This window comes from Rana temporaria, chromosome 1 (genome assembly GCF_905171775.1).
Source record: "Rana temporaria chromosome 1, aRanTem1.1, whole genome shotgun sequence".
NCBI classification, from domain to species: domain Eukaryota; kingdom Metazoa; phylum Chordata; class Amphibia; order Anura; family Ranidae; genus Rana; species Rana temporaria.
Window position 1 is genome coordinate 484,759,491 of NC_053489.1, and position 22,673 is coordinate 484,782,163.

The window sequence follows — 22,673 nt, forward strand, 5'->3', positions numbered from 1 at the left end:
TATTGCACACAAAGAAATATCTTGTGTGGTCTGTACTCCATAAAAAGGATCCCTTTTTCTTAACCGGTTGATGTTTGTGTTAAGACCATACTGTTGATCTATAATGTGACTTTTTGAGAAGAGACAAGATCACTAGTCTGTCAATAATTGCATTGCAATTTAGTGATCTAGAGATTCTGTACAGTAGAACTCGGTTATGAGTTTATAGTATTTCACTACCTTTTCCATCATACTCCTTACATTTTATGTCACAAATATCACCATGCAGACAATACAATGTGGCATGGGTGGCAAAATAGAGTGCTCTCCAACATTTTGATCTTCAAACCTATACCAATTGTGAATATTTACATTCTCCAGTATCGAAAAGACACATACAAAATGGTTTGACTTGAAGTTGACCATAGACTGGGCAGATGTCTCAAAAAGCAGCAGGTAGGAGGGACATCTGTTTATTTTCTTGCTCACTTCAACCTTATGCAATTGACATTTAAATGTTGGAAAATTTGTGTGTGCAATAATGAGCTCTTCCAACTGTCTGAAGCACTGTTAGAAGGACCTGATGCTTAAACAATTTTTACAAGCAACACTTGAATCTGCATTGTTAAACTTAAGAATTGACCTTATCAAATGTAATTAAGTCCTGGTGGCGCATAATATTTAGTGTTCATTTACCTCCACTATTGGCAAATTTTCAGGTTGTCAGTGTTGTATTTCCTATTCCATGACAAACATAGCTTACGTTTTTTGGGGTATATATAGTGCCAATACCAATAAGCATACTTATCTAAACAGCAGTCATATATATATATATATATATATATATATATGTGTGTGTGTGTGTGTGTGTGTGTGTGTGTGTGTGTGTGTGTGTGTGTGTGTGTATATATATATATATATGTGTGTATATATATATATATATATATATGTGTGTGTGTGTATATATATATATATATATATATATATACACACACACACACAGTACAACACTGAAGAAATGCTACTTTGCTACAATGTAAAGTAGTGAGTGTACAGCTTGTATAACAGTGGACATTTGCTGTCCCCTCAAAATAACTCAACACACCTGCCATTAATGTCTAAACCCCTGGCAACAAAAGTGAGTACACCCCTAAGTGAAAATGTCCAAATTGGGCCCAAAGTGTTAATATTTTGTGTGGCCACCATTATTTTCCAGCACTGCCTTAACCCTCTTGGGCATGGAGTTCACCAGAGCTTCACAGGTTGCCACTGGAGTCCTCTTCCACTCCTCCATGAGGACATCACAGAGCTGGTGGATGTTAGAGACCTTGCGCTCCTCCACCTTCCGTTTTGAGGATTCCCCACAGATGCTCAATAGGGTTTAGATCTGGAGACATGCTTGGCCAGTCCATCACCTTTACCCTCAGCTGCTTTAGCAAGGCAATGGCCATCTTAGAGGTGTGTTTGGGGTCATTATCATGTTGAAATACTGCCCTGCGGCCCAGTCTCCGAAGTAAAGGGATTGTGCTCTGCTTTAGTATGTCACAGTACATGTTGCCATTCATGGTTCCCTCAATGAACTGTAGCTCCCCAGTGCTGGCAGCACTCATGCAGCCCCAGACCATGACACTCCCACCACCATGCTTGACTGTAGACAAGACACACTTGCCGCCTACACACTCCTCACCTGGTTGCTGCCACACATGCTTGACATCATCTGACCAAATAAGTTTATATTGGCCTCATCAGACCACAAGACATGGTTCCAGTAATCCATGTCCTTAGTTTGCTTGTTTTCAGCAAACTGTCTTACTTTTTGGTGTGGTGCAGCTGAGAATAATTGCTATTTCAATCAACACTTCATCCATTACTGATACAGACAAAATGTTTTGGCTATTATTTTCGGTTTTTCTTTTATTCCAACAAAGGTGATTTTATAACCAGTAAATCTGTACATAATTCAATTATTGTCATGCATAGTATTTATAACGGGAGTTTATCTAGGATATGTTTCCGCACCAATCAATAAGCCGAGCCATAGTTTCTGATGTAAAATATCAATAATGAATGAATCATAACCTTTTTTTTTCTTTTTTTTTTCAAATCAGAGAAGAGAGTGAAAGCGTGTTGACTTTAAAAGGTCTCACACCTACTGGGATGCTGCCGAGTGGAGTTCTTTCTGGAGGAAAACCATCTCTCCAGAGCGGTAAGAGAGGTTTAATTTGCATTCTAGAAAAAATACATATTTTTCTATTTACAGTTCTACTAGAATACTCTCAGAATTTCACTGGGTAGAGTACATATGCCATGACAATTAAATGAAAAGAAAAAAAAAAAGGTTTGGTGAAATCTTTACTAGAGGCATAATATATATCTACATAAGTGGCAACTAATATAGGGTAACCTATATATGAATACAAATTAAATCAATAATTAGTGCTGTACTTGTACTGAGACACTCTCCATATAAAAAGAGAGTGACTATATAGACATGTGTGAAATATAATAACCCAGTGACAGGTGAAATCACTCAAAGTCCAAATATTGAACAATCCATCCACATAAATGTGTTCAAATTGTAATCTTCGAGTGAGAAATCCACAACATCCAGGAAACGTGAGAATAGAAAGGCACCTCCACCATAAGTAATTGCTGCCTCTTACCAGCTAAAAAGGTCACAATCGCATGTAAGCTGATAACTTCCAAAACGCATCTCCACCAGGAAAAGCCTTATTGTAGGTATTCTCATTCAGTGTATATAATGATGTGCCATATAAGAGAGAAGGACTCGCATAGTGTAAAATCCAAGATGCATTTAATATAAAACTTAAAAATGCGCACTTACAAAGATATCCAATGTTGGAAGCATAAAAGTATCGAGCCGGCCGGCTCCTCGATCTGCCTGCCCGTGTCTTCCGGGTTTGGCGGGTAACGCGGTGACGTCAGAACGTTGCTTGCCCAAAGTTTCGTCTCAAAGGGGACGTGTTCACGAGACCACGTCCTGGATGTTGTGTATTTCTCACTTGAAGATTACAATTTGAACACATTTATGTGGATGGATTGTTCAATATTTGGACTTTGAGTGATTTCACCTGTCACTGGGTTATTATATTTCACACACATCTATATAGTCACTCTCTTTTTAGATGGAGAGTGTCTCAGTACAAGTACAGCACTTATTATTGATTTAATTTGTATTCATATAAAGTATATGACGATTGTAGCACAGAGATAATGGTGTAAATATGCATGTCAGAGATATACAGGTGATCGGTTTTTAAATGACATTCTTCTATTTTACATATGACACTAAAATCATGTCTAAATCCATACACCGTGGAAATTTAAAGCGGTTGTAAACCCTTACATATACCCAGTGAAGTGACTGGCCCCAAGAAATGCACAAATCCTCCTAGAAAGTTGTACCTGTTTGTCTGCTTTCTGCAATATTCTCTTCTCTACATACATTCAAAGTCCAGAATTGAAAAAACTTGTCTGAGCTGTCAGGAAAGAAAAAAAAGAACGGAGAGCTGAAGTTACACTCTGCAGTGCTCAATGAGGAGATCTCTAAGAGCCGATTGGAGGGAAGAGACACACCCCCCTGCACACAGGAACAGAGCTGAGGCTGACAATCAGCTGGAAGTCGCTCCCTGTCACCTTTGTTCTCTTGGCGACAAGGAAAACTTGTCCGAAGTGATTCATGCAGATAGCAGAAGAATGGGGCAAAAGACCAATATGACACTTGATGCTCTTAATTGAGACAAGTACACCAGAGGGATATGCTTTGTTCATATTTAATGTCTGAGGTTTACAACCATTTTAAAGCTTTGATAGAAATATGGACTAGAAAAACTGAATGTGAAATCTAGAAATATTGGATTCACTGTTGATGGTATGAAATCTACCAAGATTATCATCTAGGTTAGGAGTGTTCAATATTTTTTGTAAACCAAGACTACATGTGTGCCCTAGCTGTGAAACCCCAGGTTCATCATTCAGGGCCCAAATGATGTAGCTACAAAAACAAATAGGTAGATTCAGAAAGAGTTAGGCCGGCTTATCAGTAGATAAGCCGACCTAACTCTGAATCTACGCCGCCGTATGTTTAAGCGTATGCTCAAACAGAGATACGCTTAAACATAGCTAAGATAGGTAGGCTTGCGCCGTCCTATCTTAGATTGCAATTTTTCGGATGGCCGCTAGGTGGCGCTTCCATTGCGGCCGGCGTAGACTATGTAAATTAGTTTGTACACCGATTCCCGAACGTACGCCGCAGTCGAATTACGTCGATTCCGTAAGGCCTTAGGCGGCCTAAAGTTATTCCACCTATGAGGTGGAATAACAATGTTAAAGTATGGCCGCCATTCCCGCCGCGAGGTTCGAATTTTTTACGTCGTTTGCGTAAGTCGTCCGCGAATCGGGAGTTACGTCGTTTACGTCCACATCAAAATCAATAGGCCCATACGGCGTACTTAGCCGCAATGCGCACTGGGAAATGTATGCGCATGCGCAGTAACAAAAAACTTCAAAAACGTGAGGTCAAGCCTCATTACCATACAACACGCCCCCCTCCAACCCATTTGAATTAGGCGCCCTTACGCCCACCGCGTTTACACTACGCCGCCCTAAGTAAGGAGGTAAGTGCCTTGAGAATCATGCACTTGCCTCTCTTACTTAAGGCGGCGTAGTGTAAACATGCTAGGCTACGCCGTCTTAAAATTGCACGGCCGTACCTGAATCTACCTAAAAGCATTAAATGACTAGCAGCCTGATGCCGCGTACACACGGTCGTTTTTCGGCATGAAAAAAAATGAAATTTTTAAAAACGTCATTTAAAATCACCGTGTGTGGGCTTCACATTGTTTTTCGGCTTTTTTTAAATGTTGTTTTTCGGGTTGTAAAACATGATCGTGTGTGGGCTAAAACGACGTTTTAAACCTGCGCATGCCCAGAAGTGAGTTATGAGACGGGAGCGCTCGTTCTGGTAAAACTACCATTCATAATGGAGTAAGCACATTCATCACGCTGTAACAGACAAAAAAGCGCGAATCGTCTTTTACTAACACGGAATCAGCTAAAAGCAGCCCAAAGGCGAATAGAACTTCCCCTTCAGAGTGCCGTCGTACGTGTGGTAGAAATGCTGAAAAATGTATTTTTTTTTTCATGCCGAAAAACGACCGTGTGTACGCGGCATGAGTCCTAGATCACCTGTGCAGCTATTTAAAATGTCTTGTTTATGTTATTATTATAAAAACAGTATTTCCTTTAGATAAATTGCCATCATGTTTTTGCTGTGTCCAAAATGTTTGCTGTTTTATCCTGACTGAATGGTCATTGGGTCAGTGCCCTTCTGGATGCAGATGTTCTGGGCATTCCTGACTTTGGCTTTTCTGCATTATTCAGTAAGCCCCTTCTGCTCCTTTTCAGGATTTTGACCTCCAGATATTGTGGGGGTTAACTCCTGAAGCCTTCCTGGCTTGGGAGCCCTGTCTTCCTCCCCTTGTATTTGTAGTGAGGGGCCTGCAGTTTGCGGTGCTCAGTATTGCAGCCTTTGGTGGTCCCCGTTTTGGTATGGCATGACATCACTGTCAATGGCCTGGGATGATGCCCTTCTGATTGTGGCAGGGGTTTAACTGCATGAACAGAATAGAGGCGGAGATTGCTGCTACCATCCGCATCTTGGCAAATTCAGAGGAAGGGATAGCAGCACCAACTATTCCATTAGTAGTGGTTGTGGGGGGAAATGTGGTTCTTTAGACCTTATCTTTCCAGGGAGCTTAAAGGTTCCTGGGGGGGGGGGGGGTTCTGTGACAATTGCCTCCTCTCCTTCATTACAAAATTGCAGTTGTCTAACAGGAATGATTCCTCCACTAAGCCACCATTTTTGCCCAAACTTCAATTATTAGTTAAATTGATTTCTTTGGAAATGGCTAATGTGACAACATGGAAAGGTTCTATTTTATTGTAGCTGTACTGCTATGTTACAGAATCTCACAGTGGAGGGTCCCTAGTAATGATGAGTCCAGTGAGGATTAAGCTGGACCTTTTCTTCTGCTGCTTTTTTCCTCATAGTAACCCTCTTGCCGTCGTTTCTAAGGAGCAATTAGATGGAGGATGTGCAGGTAGATTACTTTGGGGGGAAATGGAAGTTCTTAGGGCCAGACAGTTAACCTTTGGAGCATTGTGGGTCCTTCAAACATTTATAGATCAGATTTTTGCTATGGAACTAAATGTTGTCACCCTAAAAATTTCTCAGCTTCGACCTCCACGATTCATTGGAGAGTGTGCTTTCTTCTGTTTCCCTCCACGTTAAGGGCAGGATGTTCAGTGGTCTGCAAGAACAGCATGTGGTCTTTTCTCAAGATAGTAGATTGTTGGATAACTTTCCCTGTAAAGTCATAATTCCCAGGTTGAGGGAGAACCATTTTGACTCTGTTGATGCAGTGACTGACTTGCACATGAAAGAGCAGTCTGTAGTTTCTGCTAGTACTGCTCCCTCTATAGAGTCCCTTAGAGGTCTTGGGATTGTTACCGTTTTCTGATGCATGTCTTCTTTCTTTTTATTCTGGACAAACACTGATAGACCTCCTATATATTTCTTACTTCTTGTACACATTCTCAGTCCAATGCTCTCTGGTAAATCTTTAGTTATTATGTGGACTGTTTCCTCCTATTGATCTGGCGATGTTCCGCTATAAGACTGCAATGATTAGGGTGAGGATTTGCCTGTGTTCAATCACTAGGGCCAGATCTTGACCCACAGGCTCTCTTCTTCATATTAAGATAGCTCCTTGTTTTTCATATTGGGGGGGGGGGGGTGTTGTCTCACTTTTTGTCGATGCCTCGCTAGGCTTCATCCAATATACCTAGGTACGGGAGGAGGCTAAAAATATGGTTCTATTCTCTGCCCCTTCAAAGGATATAGTTTTCCCATTTAATGCATTCAATGTAAATTTTTTGAAAGAAAGGCATCACCACCCCAGTTCCTGTGGCATAACAGTTTCAGGGGGGGGTTTTTTTCAACTATATTACAGCTCCAGAACTTAGAGGAAATGTAGCTTATGACCACATCATCATTAAATTGCCCAATCTCGCCTGATATGAGGCTATGTTGGGTTGGACCTGTTTAATACCTGGATGGAGGGTCATCTAACAATGCCAGATGCAGTTGACAAGCCTGTCCTGGATTTGAGGTCCTCTGTCTTTTGAGCCCAATATTTACACCAGATTGGTCTGGGCCTCTTCCTATCAGGGAGACTTCTTGGCCTCTGTAGACATCAAGGACACATACATGCATGTCGTCCATTTTTTTCAGCACATCAATCATTTCTTTTTTTCGCGGATATGCCTGATGAAGGGGTCCTGCCTGGCTCTGAAACGTTGCTATCTGCTGTAACTATGTGATCGCTGATTTGAGGCTTTTGATCCACTCAGGAGGTCCTTGGTGTGCGGATGACATTTTTTGCTTTGACTTGACATGGTTCCATGCACCCACTAAGATGCACAGCCATTTTTCCAGGAATGTGTTGGCTACTATTTTGACTGTCTTCAGCACCTTCTGTGTGCATCAGGTACTATTTCCTGTGTTGGCCCTATCACACTCCCAGGCAATGCCCAATTTTAAACATTTGGATGAACTCTCCTCTCACAGACTGTGCCTGCTACCTGATCCGAACTCAAGGTGTTTCCATTGTGGGATATCAAAATAACCTTTAACTCAGAGAACGGTTGGTGCAGACCAATGTCCACCGAACAGTGCAGAACTGTGCATGGATACTAAATTTCCAAAATCAGTGCTGGATCCAATTCATCGCTTGGAGTACCTGGGTTTGATGCTGTACATAGTTCAAGGCAAATTTTTCTTCTGTAAGAGAAACTGAAAACTCTTTGTTCCCAGTATTTGATTTGTTCTTGGCTTCCCCCACTAGCAGGGTGTTCCTATCATGGCATGTCTGGCTGACTGCTTGCTGAGAGAACAATTAGCACAGGCTCTGCCTGCCAATGTCCACCAGACCGTGCAGACTCTCCAGAACTTTGGATGGATCCTACATGTCTGGATTGCTGAATTTGACTCCTCACTTGGAGTATCTTGACCTATACTTTAGTATAGCTGCTCCATGTTCTGATTCTGTGGTCTGGGCATCTTCCAACTGCTCACTTTTTTATGTATGTCTGGACGCTGTTTTTTTTTTTCTTTTTCTAGAAAGTACATTTTTGCCCATTCCTGCTCTAGATCCCTTCAAGTCAACATCCTATCCGGGAAGGGTCATGCATTCTTTGGATAGCTGGAGATGCCTTCTCAGGGATAATCCATGACTGAGCAAACCCATTCTATTATTTCTGTCTACGTTCTAAACATATCTCTTATTCATAATATCATCATCACAGTGTGAGAGGATATGACACTTGTATTTCCTTAACCTTAGGATGTAATTTATTTTTTAAAGGATTAGTCCTCCCAAAATTGTTATTTTCATTATAGGGGAAGTCTGGAATCAATCCTTGGTTTCCTATATCTTGGATATTTCAATAATGAAATATTGACATTAATCAGACTCCTTTAAGTCCACCTTTAAGCTTTGGGTGTATTTAATGAGCTTTGTACATTTTAGCACCTCCTCTTGTATTTCCTGTCATTTAAAATAAGTTTGAATCAAACAGAGGTTAAAAATTCATCATAATAGCCACAGCAGGTGCACTGATCAAGCATAAAGTTCAGATATCTAACCAATTAAGTCCATAAGAGATGTGCTGGCACTAAATTTCCACCTTTTGGGAAAACTTGTCGCCGAAGTATCTTGCATATTACAAAGAAATATCATCACATGCCGGCAGTGTAGTGTAGAGTTGCAGTTTAATATGAAATTACCTCTGTAGTGTGAGAATTGACATTTCCTGTGAAGAAACTGCATATCCCTTAATCCTTGGGTCTCTCAGTCTAGTGCTCTGCAGGTGAGAGCTATATAGTAATTTAAACGCAAACAGACAAGCAAGCAGAGCAATTAACAGAGAGCTCACCATTCTGGAAGAGATGTGTTCCATCACATTAATACTCCCACATTTGTGCTGAAACACAGAGGTAATGGCATGGCATACACTGGGCACTGTGTGATGCACAAACATTACACACAACCAGAAATTGCCAGTCCCTAAGCACAAACTCGCAAGATTATTAATTAATATAGGGGAATCAATCAGCCATGACCCTAAAAACTGTAGCCACAACATGTGAACCCATTGTTACAAGGTAAGACAAACAAACAACACAGGGAATATACAACCTGTAATTACACTAGAACCTAGTTAAAACCACAAAAACATTTGAAAGTGTGTAATGCTTTAAAACCTCCAAATGGGTGTTGTGCACTACTTTGAATAATAATTCAATCAGTAATTCTGATTTCAAACATGCCCTACTGATCTTCATAGCTGTGTGCACTCGCGTCTTTTTCACAGCAATATTGAATGTAGACATAGTTGGAACTGAGCTGCCTGAGAAAAATACAACTTTGAGGGGATGATTGAGGGCTGCTCAACAGATGACATATGAAATACATACTTTTTTTTATAGTTTGTCATTTTGTCACTATTTTTTTAATTATCAACAAAAAAATATAAGAAGTAAGCACACAAGGTAATATTGTCAAAAAATAAGTTAAGCTGGCGATGCCCATAAAGATTGCCTCATTCAAGCTAAACCGCATGCTTGGATACATTTTCTGCTGCCAGCTGTAATCTTAAAATCAGCACCTGCGTTTGTAAGAATACCCAAACAGTGACTGCAGCTGATTTGAATTTTGACCAATTTTCAGATATTGGGCAAAATTCGAGCAGTATATGGCCAGCTCTAGTAAGGCCGGGTTCACACTTGTGCGATGCAAGAACCCTGCGAATCCACTGCAGGTTCCCGCATCGCACCTGAGGCCCCGTACACACGGTTGGACAAAACCGATGAGAATGGACCGAGGTTCAGTTTCATCGGTCCAAACCGACCGTGTGTATAGCCCATTGGTCTGTTTTCCTTCGGTCCAAATTTTTAAAACATGCTTCAAAACCGAACCGATGGACCGCTGCCCGATCGGTCCAAACCAATGGTTAGTACAGAAAAGCATCGGTTCAAAACCAGCGCATGCTCAGAATCAAGTCGACACATGCTTGGAAGCATTGAACTTTGTTTTATTCAGCACGTCTTGTGTTTGACGTCACCGCGTTCTGACCCGATCGGTTTTTGGAATGATGGTGTGTACGCATATCAGGCCGTCAGGCCACTTCTGCGGTGAACCGATGAAAACAGTCCGTCGGACCATTCTCATCGGATGGATCGACCATGTGTACGCGGCCATGTGTACAACATTAACGACACCCCCATTTCAGCTCACATATCGCACTGCAAAGTGACAGTTCAGACATGAATCGGATCGCATGGGTGTTCACACCTATGTGATTTGGTTCTGGTGCGGACCAAAAAAAGGGTCCTGTGCGTTTTTGGTCTGAATGCGGTGCGATATCAACCATACTATCTGTGCGAATCACACGCGATATCGCACAGCGCACTAGTGTGAACCGACCCTAGGGTCTGATTATGCACAATAACTTATACTTAAATCTACGTTTATAACATGCACATGCATTTACTTTTTTTGTTTATGATAATCCTAATTCTGGAATTGAATTGGAATCGAAATAAGCAGAGACAGGGTTTTATTTGTATTGTTTATTTTCTGCAATTGAACACCAATAAGACAAACCTATGTGTCATTCATTCCTCATGAAAAAATGCAGGCAACTGCAGTCACACACACCAAAAACAATAGTTTTCTGGATGTTCTGATCAGAATGCAGTGTTACACCGCATTCCACAGCAGTGTGATATTATGCAACATAGCACACCCCGCTGCTGTGATATTAGTGAAATGTCACTTTGTATACTTTCATCTAAAGTTCTGAATAAAAGAAAAGGATCTGTGCAGTGCTATCAAATGTGCATTACACCACCCCCTGCTGCCCAGCTCTATAGCCCACAATACTGTGCAGGCAGCAGTGAATGAGTCCTTAGTGAATCATGTTGGTTTAAACATATTACAGTCATAGAATCTATTGTACAGTGTGATAGATTTTGGATTTAGAGACAGATTAGAGATAGTCTGGTAATCTGTAGAGTTATGCTTGTAATTTGGTATACATTGGTTAAGAATGGCTGTGCCTTTTTACAAGGCTCCTTACACATACAGTATATTAGAAGCCATGTTTGTAATAATGGTTTTAAATTACTGAACATACATTGCATCCAGAAAGTTTTCACAACGCTTCGCTTTTTCCACATTTTGTTATGTTACACCCTTATTCCAAAATGAATTTATTAAATGCATTATTTTCCTCAACATTCTACAAACAATACCCCATAATGACAATGTGAATGAAGTTTGTTTGAAATCTTTGCAAATTTATTAAAAATAAAAAAGGAAATAAATCACATGTATAAGTATTCACAGCCTTTTCCATGACACTCAAAATTTAGCTTGGGTGCATCCTGTTTCCACTAATCATCCTTAAGATGTTTCTACAGCTTGATTGAAGTCCACCTGTGTTAAATTCAGTTGATTGGACATGATTTGGAAAGGCACACACCTGTCTATATAAGATCCCACAGTTAACAGTGCATGTCAGAGCACAAACTAAGCCACAAAGTCCAAGGAATTATCTGTAGACCTCTGAGACAGAATTGTATCCAGGCACAGATCTGGGAAAGGGTACAGAACATTTTCTACAGCATTGAAGGCCCCAATGAGCACAGTGGCCTCCATCATCCATAAATGGAAGACATTTGGAACCACTAGGACTCTTCCTTGAGTGGGCTGCCCAGCCAAACTGAGCAATCAAGGGAGAAGGACCTTAGTTAGGGAGGTGACCAAGAACCCAATGCTCACTCTGACAGAGCTCCAGTGTTTCTCTGTGGAGAGAGGAGAATTTTCCAGAAGAACAACCCTCTCTGCAGCACTCCACCAATCAGGCCTGTATGGTAGAATGGCCAGATGGAAGTCACTCATCAGTAAAAGGCACATGAGAGCCCGCCTTGTGTTTGCCAAAAGGCACCCGAAGGACTCTGAGACCATGAGAAATAAAATTCTCTGGTCTGATGAAACAAAGATTGAACTCTTTGGCCTGAATGGCAAGCATCATGTCTGGAGGAAACCAGACACCACTCATCACCTGGCCAATACCATCCCTACAGTGAAGCATGGTGGTGGCAGCATCATGCTGTGGGGATGTTTTTCAGTGGCAGAAACTGGGAAACTAGTCAGGACTGAGGGAAGATGAATGCAGCAATGTACAGAGACATCCTTGATATAAACCTGCTCTTGAGTACTCTGGACCTCAGACTGGGTTGAAGGTTCATCTTTCAGCAGGGCAACGACTCTAAGCACACAGCCAAGATAACAAAGGTGTGGCTACGGGACAACCCTGTGAATGTCCTTGAGTGGCCCAGCCAGAGCCCAAACTTGATCTCGATTGAACATCTCTGGAGAGATCTGTAAATGGCTGTGCATCGACGCTCCCAATCCAAGCTGATGAAGCTTAAGAGGAGCTGCAAAGAAGAATGTGAGAAACTGCCCAAAAATTGGTGTGCCAAGCTTGTAGCATCATACTCAAAAAGACCTGAGGCCTGGCCCTACGTCCCCCCTGTGATGCACCCATAAGTAGTGGGCCCCCAATGGGATTAGTTGCTTCCACTTTCTCTTCCCCCAAAGACTACCTTGTCTTTCCTTATATGTTACGTTGAAAAACTGTATATTGATGGCTTCTTGTTTGATGTGAGATGTCTTTTCTTTTACAACAACTGTTGTGATGTATTGCTATGCCATCCTCAAATAAAGATTTTACAAAAAAAAAAAAAGACCTGAGGCTGTAATTGGTGCCAAAGGTGCTTCAACAAAGTATTGAGCAAAGGCTGTGAATTCCTTATGTACATGTGATTTATTTTTAATACATTTGTAAAGATTTTAAACAAACTTCTTTCATGTTGTCATTATGGGGAATTATTTGTACAATTTTGAGGAAAATAATGAATCTAATCCATAATGGAATAAGGCTGTAGCATAACAAAATGTGGAAAAACTGAAGTGCTGTGAATACTATCTGGATGCACTGTAAATGTGTGTGAAAAACCTGATTTGTATTTTGTCTCTCCTATTTTTTCCACATTAATGAGCAGGACAGTAAGACGTATGTGTATTATGGATGAAATACTAACAATAACTACTAAGAATCAAATGATGGCCAGCAATTTGTTCTTCCATTCCTGTTTGACTATTACATTCTGTGTAATACAGTTACAGGGCTATTAGTCCTAAGGGATGTAGTTGTACCTCTCTTAATTGTGTAGTAACACTTGTGAGTAGATTGTTATTGCGTTTTATTATTGGGTGTGTTTTTTGAACTGTTCATGCTTACATTCTAGCCATGGCTTGTTATATCAAATTAGCAATCCACCTGTTCCAAATGTATATAAATTAATCACCAGAAGTCCTTTTTTATCTAATGCTAGATACTTTATGCATTGGTATGTAATATGCTTATTACCATGTTCTAATTGCGCTTGAAATAGAGTCTTACATATTGTAATGAAAGGTTGGGTGTTACAAAGTCACCTGCCTAAATGTGTTTGATGAAGAACTATGTGTATTTTGTATATCATTTTAAATTAAAATTTTATATTTAAATATATTATAAAATATTTAAATTGTATGATTCTGGTTCAGAAGGCCTAGCATCACTTGCTGCACGTTAAAAGTTAGCTTGGTATTGCTAAGAATATAACCCTGTAGTCTTCCTATTCTTTTGTCTCAAGTGTCATGTCACTAATATCCCATTGCCACAGCTGCAGATTAATCCTACATGTCTGAATTCTCATGAAATGTTACTAGCTGCCAAAAGAGATATCAAAGTTCTATTTCTCTATGCAGTCTGATGGTAGTCAATGTGGTAGTTTCATAATACTCTTATAACAGAAAATGCAAAGAGTATTGTGGACCTGAAAGTAGTACTAGAAACTATGGAATATAGCCCAGCAAAACTTTTTTTTTTTTTTCATTTGTTTTAGATAGAGAATGGCAAGGTTAGAACCTCTGCCAGGCTTTTATCATTGCCAGCGTCTTCACACCATCATAGAATCTTTAACATAAAGCTAGAGTATTTGTTGCCTTTTTTTTCATGTTGATTTTAGGGCCTCAGTTTATATATTGAATTTATGATAAAGATCTAGTCCAGACTATTATAAACCGCCCAAGACTCCTGCCCCCCAGCAGTATTTAATGCTTTTTTTTTTCCTATTATCGTTTCCAGATTTCTTTAAACTGGTCACATGATGCATAGGGTCCTCTTGCACTTTGGTTTTCTCCCAGCAGTTCTCAATGATGCAGAGATCCGCAATGGTGTGATGATGTCAGCTAAACTTTCTGCATCAGTACACTAAGTGCAAGGCTAAGTGGCGATAACGCCTTTAGGATGTCCTGCACTAACAGTAAGCCACCAGACTTCTGGGTTGAGTGAGGCTGAGGACAGCTGGTGGCAGAGATGAGGTACATCCTGGGACAGCTAGAGATTAAAAGTGAGAATTGCAGCCAGAGCTGATTTATTTACTTTTTAAATTAAACCTCCAGGAGAAAAATGTTTAGCCGAAAGTTGCACTTTAATAATGGAAACTATGTACTGGCCAGTAACTTAAGGATGCCTGCAGGTAAATATTGCTATGAATTGCTGAAACCATATAGGCACATTGGTAGACTCAACTCGCCATAACCTTAAAGTGAAATTGAAGTATTCCCAAACTCTTATCAAGTGATAAATACATTTTAAAATAAGCTATTATTGACCTCTGTAGCTATAGTCACTGTGGAGTAATTCATCCTCATAAAATTCACAGCACACGCGCTAAAGATGTTTTCTTTGTAGCTTTGTTCCCAGCAGCTTTTCATTCATTCTTGTAATCCTCAATTTAAATACAAAGGGCCAGATCCAGAGAGAGTACGCCGGCGTATCTACTGATACGCCGGCGTACTTTCAAATTACCCGCGTCGTATCTTTAGTTTGAATCCTCAAACCAAGATACGACGGCATCTGGGTTCGATCCGACAGGTGTACGGCTTTGTACGCCTTCGGATCGTAGATGCAATACTTCGGCGTCCGCTGGGTGGAGTTCGCGTCGTTTTCCGCGTCGGGTATGCAAATTCGATTTTTCCGACGATCCACAAACGTACGTGCGGCCGTCGCATTCTCTTACGTCTCTAGTCGGCTTTTTCCGGCCTATAGTTAAAGCTGGTATTTTGCGGCGTATAGTTAGATTTGCCATGTTAAGTATGGCCGTCGTTCCCGCGTCGAAAATTGAATTTTTTCTTTTTTTTGCGCAAGTCATTCGTGAATCGGGATTGACGTAAGTCACGTCTAAGTTTAAAAAATGACGTTGTTGCGACGTTATTTCGCGCAATGCACGGCGGGAAATTTTGAAACGGAGCATGCGCAGTTCATTTGGCGCGGGGACGCGCTTCATTTAAATGAATCACGCCCCCTAATCACCGATTTAAATTCCGCCGCCAGAAATATACTAGGCCACCGTAATTTACGGCGCAAAATCTTTGAGGATTTGAAAGAACGCCAGGTAAGGTACGGCAGCGTAGCGTATCTCTGATACGCTTCGCCTATCCATTTCTATGTGGATCTGGCCCTCAGTGCCCTAGGAGCTGGAGCAAGGTAAGCGGAACTGTTGGAAGCATGATTTCAATGACTTTAGTGTTTCTGCTGTGAACTTTAAGAATAAATTGCTCCATGGTGCCTGCAGCTACATAGAACAGCGAGGGTTTGTTTAAAGCTAGTTTGCTGCTCGTTAATAAAGGCAGAAGGTTTTTTATATTAATGCATTCTATAAACCTTCTGTGTTCAACAGTCTCCCTAATACTTACCTGACCCCCCATCTCTATACAGTGATGTTGCACAAGAATCTCAGCTATCCAGGACTCTCCCTCTTTATTGGCTCCCACTTCCATTAGTCAAAGTCAGTGAGCCAATGAGGAGAGAGAGGGGGTGGCGCCGAGCCACGGCTCACTTTCTGAATTGACACGCAGAGCAGCGGGTTAGCTCCGGTGCCCCATAGCAAGCTGCTTGCTGTGGGGGCACTCAGCAGGAGGGAGCCAGGAGTGCAGACAAGGGACCCAAGAAGAGGAGGATCTGGGCTAAACCACTGCACAAAACAGGTAAGTATAACATGTTTGTATCTTTTAAGCAAAAAACAAGACTTTATTATCACTTTAACTATCCATAGGCTCACTTTAATTCTCAGCCTACTATGAGCTATTTTTACCATTTTAGCTTTGGCCATAATGCAGTCTTGAAATGTAAAACTGTCTTTCTGAAACCGTTTATTGTAATTATACTTGTACATAATCTTGGGTTTGATGTCTGTAGCATAAGTTTTTTTATAGCTGCTGTCTTTAACAACCGCAAAGCTGTTTTCTTAATTGCAAATATCCTGTTTGTATACATCTAACCATTCCCGGATGGAAAAAGCTGCAAATAATAAACAATAGCTAAGCTCAGCCTTTCTTCTGTCGAGCGTTTATGTTGTCTTTTGCGCAAACCAAATCCAGCACTTACTGTAACATTAGTTCACGTGCACCTTTTGCTGCTCACTGACTTATTCATAAGAGTTGAAATCCTCTGCTCATTTTTCTCATCCATTTTGCTACCCTTTCTTCTCTTTAGCTACTGTTGAGGCTATAGAGGCCGATGAAGGTAATTGGCAAGCCCCCTTTCTGTTGCCCTTGCAGCAGACAAGGGTCCTGCTGGGTGTATCCATTTTGCTGTAGCTTGTAAAAAGTGTGTGGGTGTTGGGTTAACAATTGTGGCTAAGTATTAACCAAATGTGCTTGCTTTAAAGGGGAATGTAGTACTACATCTGTTGTCAGCATAGCAATTATTGCTTCTCGAACAAAATATATATATATTTCATCAAGGTTATAACACGTAAAGCCACTGCTAAAATATCCTTGACCGTCACGAGTCAACGTGTTTCTCTTCAAACTCATTTGTTTTAACTTTTCAACAGGCTTTTATAAAAAATATATATATTTCTACGCATTACACAGCATACACCTAATTGCATTTCTTACTATCCAAATTATGCTTTTGCCCACAACAAACCTTACATTTATTTAAATAGAAGGCAAAAGAACCAACACACAAGCACTTTATCAAGGTGAAATTATTATATGCAAGCTCAAGTCAAAACTCTTTAGGAGTTTACAGATATGTTTTTTTAATTCGAATTACGAAAAAAAAAGCATATGGGCACATTTTTTCCCTGTTCTTAGCCACAAATGTTCCCCTTTTAAAACAATATGTCAGTTGTATCTTATTCTTGAATCTGAACTGTTGTCTCTTTCAACTCCAAATTGAATGCCGTGATTGGTTTTCTGTAGCAATAAGATCTTCAATATGGTCAAAAGAAAAAATTTGAGACCCATCAGCAAGAAAAAATACAACTGTTGTCTAAATAGCAGCACATTGGGCTGTTATTTATGTTGGAATTGTCTATTCCTATCAGCAAAATCTAATTTGCAGTGTGCATTGTTGTTGCCAGTTTGGCCGTTTTGTGTGATATCTGTGACTGTGTTGTGTGTAGTATAATATTGGTGTAAATTCCTAACATTTTCTGGGCCTCATTTACTAAACGGCAGTAAGTCACTTTTCTAAAGAGCAAAGTTTAGCGTTTGCTTGCTTTATTGTTACATCATTTATAGATATTCTATTTAAAGTTGCAGAAAATGTTGCGCAACTTGAGCAAAGTAATGCCCATAACGTTTCGTAGGTAGCAGCAGTTTATATTACATAAAGACCAATATGTTCTGCAATTTAAAAAAAAGTGTTATTGCATATTATTAAAATACATTATGTACAATTCTTAAGTTGTGCATAAGTAACTGGATTATAACAGATCATGATCATTACTGATTTTACATAGAAACTCCCACATACTTAATTTTTCAAAAGAAAAATATTCCACTTTGAATAAATTAAGTGGTAAGTGTATGCTCTTTGCAACAGTTAAAAATAGCTAGAATAGTTTTCATGATGTGCCTTTTAATGACTGTTATAGAAAATATATGTGTGTACATACAGTATATAGAGTTTTACTATATGAGAACATAAATGTTTTTTATATGTACATTACAGCCGTGTAGTCAAGTGGTTCCCAAATATAACCAGTAAACTTAGCACAGCACTTTACCCGACAGTGAGACCTTTTCACTTAAAAAAAAAAAAAAAAAGAATGTAATCCTCCCCCAAGGTTTATTGCTGTCTTCTCGAAATCCCTTGTTTGGGATTTTCAAATGTATGACCAACTTTTTTTTAATTCAAATTTTCAATAACAGCAGAAAATTTTAATATAGTTGTCTGCAGCTTTTTATAGCTTCTAAAACTGCTGTGTTGCTTCCATTTTTATATCTAATGTATCATTTTTTATTTCAAATTTAAAAACCGAAACCAAAACGTTGGTCTTCATTTGCTTTTTTTATGATTTTTTTTTTTTTTATTTGTTAAAAAAAGAGGCACTTTGAGAAGCTTTGATATGGCCTTTGCTTATCTTCCATCCTTTTCTTGTCATGCTTCCTAACCTAATCTAACTACTGTGTGCTTTCACATTAATATGAGTTGTATAAAACAGCTGGGTCATTCATTTACTTTTATTTATATTCAGCATAGGATAAATTGTCCACGGGAGTTCATCTCAAGTAGATAATATGTATTTTATACCATAAAGCAAAAACTCCTTGGATAAGCATAGTTTCATGGAAGTCAGTATATTTGAACACATCTGCACTAAAGTTTAGGGAAAATCAGAGTTTAAATTTATATGTTTTTTAATTCATAAACTACATATTATCATGCATTAATTGTCCTCAAAGACTGAAGAGGCCATTTTGCAAGTAATGTGATACATTGTAGTAGCATTTGTCCATAGGTTAGTTTTGTTATGAACAATTACGTAGCTAATGTAATTATATTAATGCTAGTCTATGTGCTGAAAATTCTGTTTTGTATGCATAAATATGTGTTGTATGTGTTTTTCAAAAGTATTTATCAATATAGTTGAGTTAAAAATTAATCATGGCACCAAATTTTGTGGTGGTACTATATTGACATATCCTGTGGCATCTAATGTTTAGGAAGCATTGTAAATAGTGCTTCGGTATTGATGCTTTGTGATCTTATCAGAATTTGCTGTTAAAGGATTATTTAGGATGATGAAGTTAAATACATTTTTCAAAAAATTTCATGATGGCAGTTTTTGGTCTGTAGCAAATAATATATTTTGTCCCTTTTTTAGCTTTACTGCACATTTGTTACACTTGGTAGATACGCCATGATTTGGATTTTTATTTTTTTTGTGATCTTTGCCAAGTATTAAACAGTTTTTTGCAGATAGAATCTTGTTATGTTATTGGTTTCGAGTTTAAAATCATTTATATCAAATGGGAAATCTATTGACACATCAAAGATCAAATACCTACTTACACAGTGGTATATTTAAAAAGGAAATTATTGATATTCCATAGCCATGTATTCAGTGTTGGCATTGGAATTTATTTTTGTTTTAAAACCTAGACTTGTGTGTAAAACCGTAGATGGTGTGTACTTTGCATCATTTCTGAGTGAAGCTTGTTATGAAGAGAATGTGTTCCAGCAGTATTCGTTAATTTTGTATATACAGTTTTTATAGTAACCAAAACTATTTTGGGATCTATTTATTTTATAACAAAAATCAAGTTTTTTAAACTGTGCAGAGAATAAAAATAAAAGAAAAACCAATGAGCTGAACTCAAATGGATAGCACTTTGTTTTAGTGGCATTATGTTTGCTTTATTTTTCCAGTGTTTTCCCACTCCATATCATGTGATTTTTTTTTATTTTTTTATTATTATAATGTTTTTTTTTAAATTGTGTTAACAATATATTTTTTTATACTTTTGACCCTTTCTATATAGCAATCAAAGGATTCTCGCCACAGCATAAGATTACTAGCTTTGAAGAGGCCAAGGGCTTGGACCGCATTAACGAAAGGATGCCACCTCGCCGAGATGCTCTTCCTTCAGATGCCAACCTTAACTCTATCAACAAGGCTATTTCTTCAGAGACCAATGGCACTGACAGCAATGGCAGCACCAGCAGCAATATTCAGTGACCACTTCCTGTTCATTAATATATTTTTTGTAGCTGCAAGGCATGACAGGATTGCTGCATATCAGCAACTGGGTGATCTTGATTTGGGTAAATGCTACTTACTCTGGGGTTGGTGATGAATGATTCAGTTTACAATGTCATCTAAAGAAATATAGTCTGATCTATTTTAGTGGGGGTCCTGGCCTCATCTGGATATGCCTATAATTGCTTGTAGAAAATATACACAAAAATATTGCTGACCTATATAGAACATATTTTCCAATGACATTGGAACCTTTACATTACTGAAAGGCCTTCTTTTAGTTACTGAACATACAGTACATATTTGTCTAATTTCTTACTAACTATTGTATGTTTACATTTGCAGCTCTAAACTACAAATAGACATTAAACATTTTTAACATAATGTACAAACTAAAATAAGGACTATTTATTGATGATGTTTTGTTACTCTTGTCCAGATTGGCTCATTGTTTTCCCCACTGCTCCTCACTCTGTCAAAGCTGCTCGCAGTTGCATCTCTGTTTTAATGAATTGCAAGCCTCTCCATCAGAGTATCTGTAACCCAAAACCACAAATCTGAAAAGTCTTAATGTCACTGGTGCTGGGACATAGACTTCAGTGCATTGCTTTAGCAAGGAAAAGGACAAAAGCAAATACAAAAATAAAAATAAATTTAATATAAGAATGTTGACAAATTTGTTAAAGATGCCAAAAAAAGGAAAGTTTAATTTTGTACAGATTATGCTTACCTCAGGTTACATTATTGTGCTTGAATACCCTTCTTACTTATAGAACACATAGCTTAACTATTTGGCAGTGAATATCCTTTTTTTTTTTTTTTCTTTAATAAGCAAAACTGGAATAATGATAATCATTCTATTTTTTTGCTGTTCTATCTACGTTTTTTTGGTAAATAAAGTATTGGTTGTGGCTTGCTGAATTTTAATATTTATGAGTGGTGCATTTTTAAGTATAGTGAACAAGACACCATATTAAGTGCAGTGAAAAGCATCTATATTCTGTAAAAATCCGCCTATGCATGTTTTTTATGACAAAATTGGCTGTATAGGCCTGTATCAGACTGTAATGCGCTTAGTGGTTGGACTTATACTGGAAATGTATGTATACTGGCATACTTTATATTCTCTTAAAACGCTTAATGCCTTTGAAATTTTGTAATCAAAGAAAAAGCTTTGAAAAAATCTAAAGAAGAGAAAAGAATATTCTTAATGTTTTATAACATACGCTTGTCAGTGCACACATATATATGGTTAGCATGTTTAGCAAAACTTGTGAAATTTTAAATAAGTTTGTGGTTACATGTGAAACTTTAAGTGCATGATAACTGTTAGTGTCATAATAGTTTGGTCATTCTGTTATGTTACGTCATGTGCCACAAATGTGTAATTCTTTTCACTTTTTTTTCCCTTTATAATATGAGTTACGGGTTATTATTGACTCCTTCTAACAACATCAAAAAAATAATTAATTGAATCAAATTAAAGTCCATTGATATTTTCTAACAATTGTTTAAGTGCCCAAGTAATTCACTACAGCCTAAAGCCTTGCCTTTGTAATTTGACTTCTGAAATGTTGGCAATCGAAGCATGCACGTGTAACAATGACAAAAAAGCATTTTATATTACTACTCAATAAAATGTGCATGAACTTAAGCATCCGCCTGCTTCCGGGTATTTTTCCTCACTATGCATCGCATTTAATTCAAGTAAATGTAAGTATCAGTGAAAATTACAGGGGATTTCCAGGGAAAGGGAAAGCACCATATGCCTTTGACCTGTGTGGTAACATAAACTGGTCACTACCCCTCTCTATTTACAGAACTTTGTGGCTGCAACTCAGAATGTATCTGCAGTGCCACATTCTGGGGAAAAAAACTTTTGTATCTCCACCATAATTCTTTTTTGAGTATGCCAAATACTGTGGGGGGTTATCGTGGATAGCATTTTATTTTGAAAATCTTAGAGGCCCCTGTCTGAGATAGAATGTGTATTTTTTTTTCAGTAAAATCCTTTAAAAGTATAGCTAAAGCTAGGCTTTCTACCGTTTTGAATGGAAAAAAGGTTCAAACTCATGTCTGCTTTTGTCTGCTGAAAGAGAGAGGAAATATCCCCAAGGGGAGGCAAAACCATTCTAGACAGTTGCCATTGAAACAAATGACCTGCATTGGAAAATTTTCTTTGAGGGCTAATCTCCCCACTAGGAGCACAATATAGGTCATAAAAACCTGGCAGGGTTTTTATACTCTCTCCGAGACTAAAAAAAAAACACATCTGTACAGTACAGGACACAAACTATTATTTGACCCTGGGTTATAGGCTCATAACTTCCAGTGATCAAATATTAGCAAGCTTTCGAGGATACACCCTCTGGTTACCTCCCTCATAACCTCACCCCAGATCATGAGTCCTCCATTTTCTGCTGAGGACCTAAAGTGA

General features: G+C 38.8%; 1 protein-coding gene across 5 annotated transcripts in view; it reads left to right on the top strand.

The window, feature by feature from the left end:
- Window positions 1-21,895, top strand: part of PPP3CA (protein phosphatase 3 catalytic subunit alpha) — a 353,670-nt gene extending 331,775 nt beyond the window's left edge. For 3 of the 5 annotated variants that reach the window (XM_040329963.1, XM_040329973.1, XM_040329982.1), the window contains 3 exons: window positions 2,088-2,185; window positions 16,735-16,764; window positions 20,019-21,895. In XM_040329963.1, coding sequence (XP_040185897.1) covers window positions 2,088-2,185; window positions 16,735-16,764; window positions 20,019-20,215 — 325 coding nt within the window. In that variant the 3' untranslated portion in view covers window positions 20,216-21,895. The remainder of the gene's footprint in view (window positions 1-2,087; window positions 2,186-16,734; window positions 16,765-20,018) is intronic. The other 2 variants (XM_040329989.1, XM_040329997.1) reach the window with 1 other exon arrangement.
- Window positions 21,896-22,673: the final 778 nt, after the last annotated feature.